This window comes from Oncorhynchus keta, unplaced genomic scaffold, assembly GCF_023373465.1.
Source record: "Oncorhynchus keta strain PuntledgeMale-10-30-2019 unplaced genomic scaffold, Oket_V2 Un_contig_19509_pilon_pilon, whole genome shotgun sequence".
Lineage (NCBI taxonomy): Eukaryota > Metazoa > Chordata > Actinopteri > Salmoniformes > Salmonidae > Oncorhynchus > Oncorhynchus keta.
Window position 1 is genome coordinate 12851 of NW_026281516.1, and position 8103 is coordinate 20953.

An 8103-nucleotide genomic window follows, 5' to 3' on the forward strand; every position below is an offset into this window, starting at 1 on the left:
ACAGACAACAAACACACTGAGTCCCCCATGGTGGAGGGGGTTATGGGAAGGCATAAACTACAGACAACAAACACACTGAGTCCCCATGGTGGAGGGGTTATGGGAAGGCATAAACTACAGACAACAAACACACTGGTCCCCCATGGTGGTGGAGGGTTATGGGAAGGCATAAACTACAGACAACAAACACACCGAGTCCCCATGGTGGAGGGGTTATGGGAAGGCATAAACTACAGACAACACACACTGAGTCCCCCATGGTGGAGGGGGTTATGGGAAGGCATAAACTACAGACAACAAACACTGAGTCCCCCATGGTGGAGAGGTTATGGGAAGCATAAACTACAGACAACAAACACACTGAGTCCCCCATGGTGGAGGGGGTTATGGGAAGGCATAAACTACAGACAACAAACACACTGAGTCCCCCATGGTAGAGGGGGGTTATGGGAAGGCATAAACTACAGACAACAAACACACTGAGGTCCCCCATGGTGGAGGAGTTATGGGAAGGCATAAACTACAGACAACAAACACACTGAAGTCCCCCATGGTGGAGCGGGGGGTTATGGGAAGGCATAAACTACAGACAACAAACACACTGGAGTCCCCCATGGTGGAGGGGGTTATGGGAAGGCATAAACTACAGACAACAAACACACTGAGTCCCCCATGGTGGAGGGGGTTATGGGAAAGGCATAAACTACAGACAACAAACACACTGGAGTCCCCCATGGTGGAGGCGGGGGTTATGGGAAGGCATAAACTACAGACAACAAACACACTGAGTCCCTCATGGTGGAGGGGGTTATGGGAAGGCATAAACTACAGACAAGAAACACACTGAGTCCCCCATGGTGGAGCGGGGGGTTATGGGAAGGCATAAACTACAGACAACGAACACAACCAAAAATCAAACATTCCTAGATTTATTTTTTTTCCAGACCACAAAAGTGGTCTCCTGTTGTAGTATTAAAGTGAGATTTTTGAGAGTGAAGACTTGGGAGAACAAAATGGGAGAAAATAAAACAGATTTTTACAAGGAACACAACGTTCATTCATGCCCTGGAACACCTCCCTATAGCTTTGCATTGTGTTCTCCTCCTATGCAGAGTCTAACCCCTTCACCTTTCCTCTCTCTTCTCCCTCTTCTCCTCCCTCCCTCCCTCCCTCTTTCTCTCCATCAGACCGAGGGAATGACAACTGGTTGATCAAGTATGAAGCCAGGGGAAGGAGAGGGAGAGAAGGTGAGCTGTGTGTGTGTGTGTGTGTGTGTGTGTGTGTGTGTGTGTGTGTGTGTGTGTGTGTGTGTGTGTGTGGACTGCAGTCCATAGATCATGTGTGTTTTGACACGTGGACTGTGTACTCTGTACCATGACTCATACTTATAACACTCTACAGTATGATATCAGACTGTCTCAGATGACTAGTTACCATTCAGGATGATATAGGACTGTCTCAGAGACTAGTTACCATTCAGGATGATATAGGACTGTCTCAGAGGACTAGTTACCATTTAGTATGATATCGGACTGTCTCAGAGGACTAGTTACCATTCAGAGATGATATAGACTGTCTCAGAGGACTAGTTACCATTCAGTATGATATCAGACTGTCTCAGAGGACTAGTTACCATTCAGTATGATATAGACTGTCTCAGAGGACTAATTTACCATTCAGTATGATATCAGACTGTATCAGAGGACTAGTTACCATTCAGTATGATATAGGACATCTCAGAGGACTGGTTACCATTCAGTATGATATAGGACTGTCTCAGAGGACTAGTTACCATTCAGTATGATATCAGACTGTCTCAGAGGACTAGTTACCATTTAGTATGATATCAGACTGTATCAGAGGACTAATTACCATTCAGTATGATATAGGACTGTCTCAGAGGACTAGTTACCATTCAGTATGATATCGGACTGTCTCAGAGGACTAGTTACCATTCAGTATGATATAGGACTGTCTCAGAGGACTAGTTACCATTCAGGATGATATAGAGACTGTCTCAGAGGACTAGTTACCATTCAGGATGATAGGACTGTCTCAGAGGACTAGTTACCATTCAGTATGATATCAGACTGTCTCAGAGGACTAGTTACCATTCCAGTATGATATAGGACTGTCTCAGAGGACTAGTTACCATTCAGTATGATATCAGACTGTCTCAGAGAGACTAGTTACCATTTAGTATGATATCAGACTGTATCAGAGGACTAGTTACCATTCAGTATGATATAGGACTGTCTCAGAGGACTAGTTACCATTCAGTATGATATAGGACTGTCTCAGAGGACTAGTTACCATTCAGTATGATATAGGACTGTCTCAGAAGGACTAGTTTACCCATTCAGTATGATATCAGACTCTCTCAGAAGAGACCGAATTACCATTCAGTATGATATCGGACTGTATCGAACTAGTTACCATTCAGTATAATGTAGGATTTCTCAGAGGACTAGTTACCATTCAGTATGATATCAGACTGTCTCAGATGACTAGTTACCATTCAGTATGATATACGACTGTCTCGGAGGACTAGTTACCATTCAGTATGATATCAGACTGTCTCAGAGGACTAGTTACCATTCAGTATGATATAGGACTGTCTCAGAGGACTAGTTACCATTCAGTATGGTATCAGACTGTCTCAGAGGACTAGTTACCATTCAGTATGATACCAAACGGTCTCAGATGACTAGGCTCTGACTGACTCTTATCTAGCTGGCATTCATTACCTTTTTATAATCGCAGGTTGATGTTTTATTGCCATGAATCTGTGCGATTTCCGCATTAGATAGGCCAGCTGCAAAGTCAAAATGGGCTAGATTGTAAAACTGAATGAAAACACAAATGTGTTGTTTTTTTTCATCTTACTTTAAGGTCAGGGTTAGACGGTAGGGTTAAGGTCAGGGTTAGACGGTAGGGATAAGGTCAGGGTTAGACGGTAGGGTTAAGGTCAGGGTTAGACGGTAGGGTTAACAGTGTGGTTAAGGTCAGGGTTAGACGGTAGGGATAAGGTCTGGGTTAGACGGTAGGGATAAGGTCTGGGTTAGACGGTAGGGATAAGGTCTGGGTTAGACGGTAGGGATAAGGTCTGGGTTAGACGGTAGGGATAAGGTCAGGGTTAGACGGTAGGGTTAACGGTAGGGTTAAGGTCAGGGTTAGACGGTAGGGTTAAGGTCAGGGTTAGACGGTAGGGTTAAGGTCAGGGTTAGACGGTAGGGTTAAGGTCAGGGTTAGACGGTAGGGTTAAGGTCAGGGTTAGACGGTAGGGTTAAGGTCAGGGTTAGACGGTAGGGTTAAGGTCAGGGTTAGACGGTAGGGTTAAGGTCAGGGTTAGACGGTAGGGTTAAGGTCAGGGTTAGACGGTAGGGTTAAGGTCAGGGTTAGGCGGTAGGGTTAGACGGTAGGGTTAAGGTCAGGGTTAGACGGTAGGGTTAAGGTCAGGGTTAGACGGTAGGGTTAGACGGTAGGGTTAGACAGTAGGGTTAAGGTCAGGGTTAGACGGTAGGGTTAAGGTCAGGGTTAGACGGTAGGGTTAAGGTCAGGGTTAGACGGTAGGGTTAAGGTCAGGGTTAGACGGTAGGGTTAAGGTCAGGGTTAGACGGTAGGGTTAAGGTCAGGGTTAGACGGTAGGGTTAAGGTCAGGGTTAGACGGTGGGGTTAAGGTCAGGGTTAGACGGTGTGGTTAAGGTCAGGGTTAGACGGTGTGGTTAAGGTCAGGGTTAGACGGTGTGGTTAAGGTCAGGGTTAGACGGTAGGGTTAACAGTGGTTAAGGTCAGGGTTAGACGGTAGGGTTAACAGTGGTGAAGGTCAGGGTTAGACGGTAGGGTTAAGGTCAGGGTTAGACGGTAGGGTTAACAGTGTGGTTAAGGTCGGGGTTAGACGGTAGGGTTAACAGTGTGGTTAAGGTCAGGGTTAGACGGTAGGGTTAAGGTCAGGGTTGTATGTCTGCTAGACCGGTAGGGTTAAGGTCAGGGTCAGACTGTAGGGTTAACTAGTGTGGTTAAGGTCAGGGTTAGCCGAGATAACAGTGTGGTTAAGGTCAGGGTTAGACGTCTAGTAGGGTTAGGTCAGGTTCAGGGTTAGGCGGTAGGGTTAAGGTCAGGGTTAGGACAGTGGGGTTAGGACGGTCAGGGTTAACAGTGGTTAGGGTTAACATTGTAGGGTTAAGGTCAGGTTAGACGGGGTAGGGTTAAGGTCAGGGTTGGTGTTAGAGTTAAGGTCAGGCTCCGGACTGTAGGGTTAACAGTGTAGGGTTAAGGTCAGGGTTAGACGGTAGGGTTATAGGTCAGGTTAAACGGTGGGTTAAGGTCCAGGGTTAGACGGTAGGGTTAGAGGTCAGGGTTAAGGTCAGGGTTAGACGGTGTGGTTAAGGTCAGGTTTAGACTGTAGGGTTTAGGTCAGGGTTAGACGGTAGGGTTGAGGTCAGGGTTAGACGGTAGGGTTGAGGTCAGGGTTAGACGGTAGGGTTAACAGTGTGGTTAAGGTCAGGGTTAGACGGTAGGGTTAAGGTCAGGGTCAGACTGTAGGGTTAACAGTGTGGTTAAGGTCAGGGTTAGACGGTAGGGTTAAGGTCAGGGTTAGACGGTAGGGTTAAGGTCATAGGTTAGAAGTCAGGAGTTATGGTCAGGGTTGGTTAAGGTCAGGGTTAGACGGTGTGGTTAAGGTCAGGGTTAGACTGTAGGAGTTAAGGTCAGGGTTAGACTATGTAGGGTTAACAGTGTGGCTAAGTCAGGGCTAGACGGCAGGGTTAACAGTGTGGTTAAGGTCAGGGTTAGACTGTAGGTTAACAGTGTGGTTAAGGTCAGGGTTAGATTGTGTCAACAGTGTGGTTAAGGTCAGGGTTAGACAGTAGGTTAAGGTCAGGTTAGCGGTGGTTAAGGTCAGGTTAAGGTCAGGTAAACGGTGTGGTTTATTATCAAGGGTTAAGCACGGTGGTTAAGGTCAGGGTTAGACGGTGTGGTTAAGGTCAGGTTAGACGGTGGTTAACAGTGTCAAGGGTTAGACAGAAGGGCTAACAGTGGTGTGGTTGAGGTAGGGTTACAGTGGGTTAGAGAGGGTTAACAGTGTGGTTAAGGTCAGGGTTAGACCGGTAGGGTTAACAGTAGGGTTAAGGTCAGGGTCAGACTGTAGGGTTAACAGTGTGGTTAAGGTCAGGGTTAGACGGTAGGGTTAAGGGGTCAGGTTAGACCAGGGTTAAGGTCAGGGTTAGACGGTAGGGTTAAGGTCAGGTTAGACTGTAGGGTTAAGGTCAGGGGTTAGACTGCAGGGTTGGGTCAGGGTTAGACGGTGTGGTTAAGGTCAGGGTTAGACGGTGTGGTTAAGGTCAGGGTTAGACGGTGTGGTTAAGGTCAGGGTTAGACGGTGTGGTTAAGGTCAGGGTTAGACGGTGTGGTTAAGGTCAGGGTTAGACGGTGGGGTTAAGGTCAGGGTTAGACGGTGTGGTTAAGGTCAGGGTTAGACGGTGTGGTTAAGGTCAGGGTTAGACGGTGTGGTTAAGGTCAGGGTTAGACGGTGTGGTTAAGGTCAGGGTTAGACGGTGTGGTTAAGGTCAGGTTGTGACGGTAGGGCTAAGGTCAGGTTGACGGTAGGGGTTAAGGTCACGGTTAGACAGTAGGGTTAACAGTGGTTAAAGGGTTAGACGGTAGGGTTAACGGTGTGGTTAAGGTCAGGGTTAGACGGTAGGGTTAACAGTGTGGTTAAGTTCAGGGTTAAACGGTAGGGTTAACAGTGTGGTTAAGGTCAGGGTTAGACGGTAGGGTGAAGGTTCAAATCAGATGTAATGACTGTGTCTATGCCAGCTGGTGACCACTCTGCAGAGCCTCCAGGGCTTCTTGACAATAAATACCACCCTGCTTTATAATCTCACTGACTCACTCACTGACTCACTCACTCACTCACTGACTCACTCACTCACTGACTCACTCACTCACTGACTCACTCACTCACTGACTCACTCACTCACTGACTCACTCACTCTCTGACTGACTCTCTGACTCACTCACTGACTGACTCTCTGACTCACTCACTCACTGACTCACTGACTGACTCACTGACTCACTGACTCACTCACTCACTCACTGACTCACTGACTCACTGACTGACTCACTGACTCACTCACTGACTCACTGACTCACTCACTGACTCACTCACTCACTCACTCACTGACTCACTGACTCACTCACTGACTCACTCACTGACTCCACTCACTGACTCACTGACTATAATAATAATAATATTTGCAATTTAGCAGACGCTTTTATCCAAAGCGACTTACAGTCATGTGTGCATACATTCTACGTATGGGTGGTCCCGGGATCGAACCCACTACCCTGGCGTTACAAGCGCCATGCTCTACCAACTGAGCTACAGAAGGACTCACTCACTGACTCACTCACTCACTGACTCACTGACTCACTCACTCACTGACTCACTCACTGACTCACTGACTCACTCACTGACTGACTGACTGACTGACTCACTCTCTGACTCACTCTCTGACTCACTCTCTGACTGACTGACTCACTCTCTGACCTCACTCTCTGACTCACTCTCTGACTCCATGTTTTGGACCAGACCCAGTTGGTTCTGCTCCATGTTTTGGACCAGACCCAGTTGGTTCTGCTCCATGTTTTGGACCAGACCCAGTCGGTTCTGCTCCAGTTGGTTCTGCTCCATGTTTTGGGCCAGACCCAGTCGGTTCTGCTCCAGTTGGTTCTGCTCCATGTTTTGGACCAGACCCAGTTGGTTCTGCTCCATGTTTTGGACCAGACCCAGTTGGTTCTGCTCCATGTTTTGGACCAGACCCAGTTGGTTCTGCTCCATGTTTTGGACCAGACCCAGTTGGTTCTGCTCCATGTTTTGGACCAGACCCAGTTGGTTCTGCTCCATGTTTTGGACCAGACCCAGGTGGTTCTGCTCCATGTTTTGGACCAGACCCAGTTGGTTCTGCTCCATGTTTTGGACCAGACCCAGTTGATTCTGCTCCATGTTTTGGACCAGACCCAGTTGGTTCTGCTCCATGTTTTGGACCAGACCCAGTTGGTTCTGCTCCATGTTTTGGACCAGACCCAGTTGATTCTGCTCCATGTTTTGGACCAGACCCAGTTAATTCTGCTCCATGTTTTGGACCAGACCCAGTTGGTTCTGCTCCATGTTTTGGACCAGACCCAGTTGATTCTGCTCCATGTTTTGGACCAGACCCAGTTGGTTCTGCTCCATGTTTTGGACCAGACCCAGTTGATTCTGCTCCATGTTTTGGACCAGACCCAGTTGATTCTGCTCCATGTTTTGGACCAGACCCAGTTGATTCTGCTCCATGTTTTGGACCAGACCCAGTTAATTCTGCTCCATGTTTTGGACCAGACCCAGTTGGTTCTGCTCCATGTTTTGGACCAGACCCAGTTGGTTCTGCTCCATGTTTTGGACCAGACCCAGTTGGTTCTGCTCTCCATGTTTTGGACCAGACCCAGGTGGTTCTGCTCCATGTTTTGGACCAGACCCAGTTGGTTCTGCTCCATGTTTTGGACCAGCCCCAGTTGGTTCTGCTCCAGTTGGTTCTGCTCCATGTTTTGTGTCCAATAAGCGTTGTATCAGGACCCAGACAGAACAGAGAGTAGAGACCAGGTTATAGACAACCATCTATCAATACTGAACAATATGTAGCTAATCAATAAGTGTTGTATCTCTCTACCAGGCCATCCAGATAGCAGCTATAGACAACGGCCTGGCCTTCCCCTTCAAACACCCTGACGAGTGGAGAGCCTGTAAGTTACTGTTACACACACACACACACAGAGACACAGACACACACAGATACACACACAGACACACACACACACACACACACACAGATACACACCCTTACTGGTCCTCTCCTGTCCCCTACAGACCCGTTCCATTGGGCCTGTCTGCCCCAGGCTAAAGTGCCCTTCTCCCAGGAGACCAGAGAGCTGGTGCTGTCCCATCTGTCAGACATGAACTTCGTTCAGGACCTCTGTGAAGACCTCTACGAACTGTTTATGGTGGATATCCACTGCTATTTCTGTCTCTTTCTGTGTGTCTCTTTCTCTCTCTCTCTCTCTCTA

General features: G+C 47.9%; 1 protein-coding gene and 1 long non-coding RNA gene across 2 annotated transcripts; both read left to right on the top strand.

Moving 5' to 3' along the window:
* Positions 1 to 1217: 1217 nt before the first annotated feature.
* LOC127920427 (phosphatidylinositol 4-kinase type 2-beta-like) lies at positions 1218 to 8072 on the top strand (the record flags this gene model as incomplete). The annotated part of the gene is made up of 3 exons (XM_052504513.1): positions 1218 to 1247; positions 7713 to 7782; positions 7907 to 8072. Coding segments are annotated over exons 1-3 (266 nt in total), but the record flags the coding sequence as incomplete, so codon positions are not given.
* On the top strand, positions 3675 to 5554 carry LOC127920428 (uncharacterized). The gene is made up of 3 exons (XR_008106220.1): positions 3675 to 3755; positions 5317 to 5391; positions 5442 to 5554. It is a non-coding gene; the product is annotated as an uncharacterized LOC127920428 (long non-coding RNA).
* Positions 8073 to 8103: the final 31 nt, after the last annotated feature.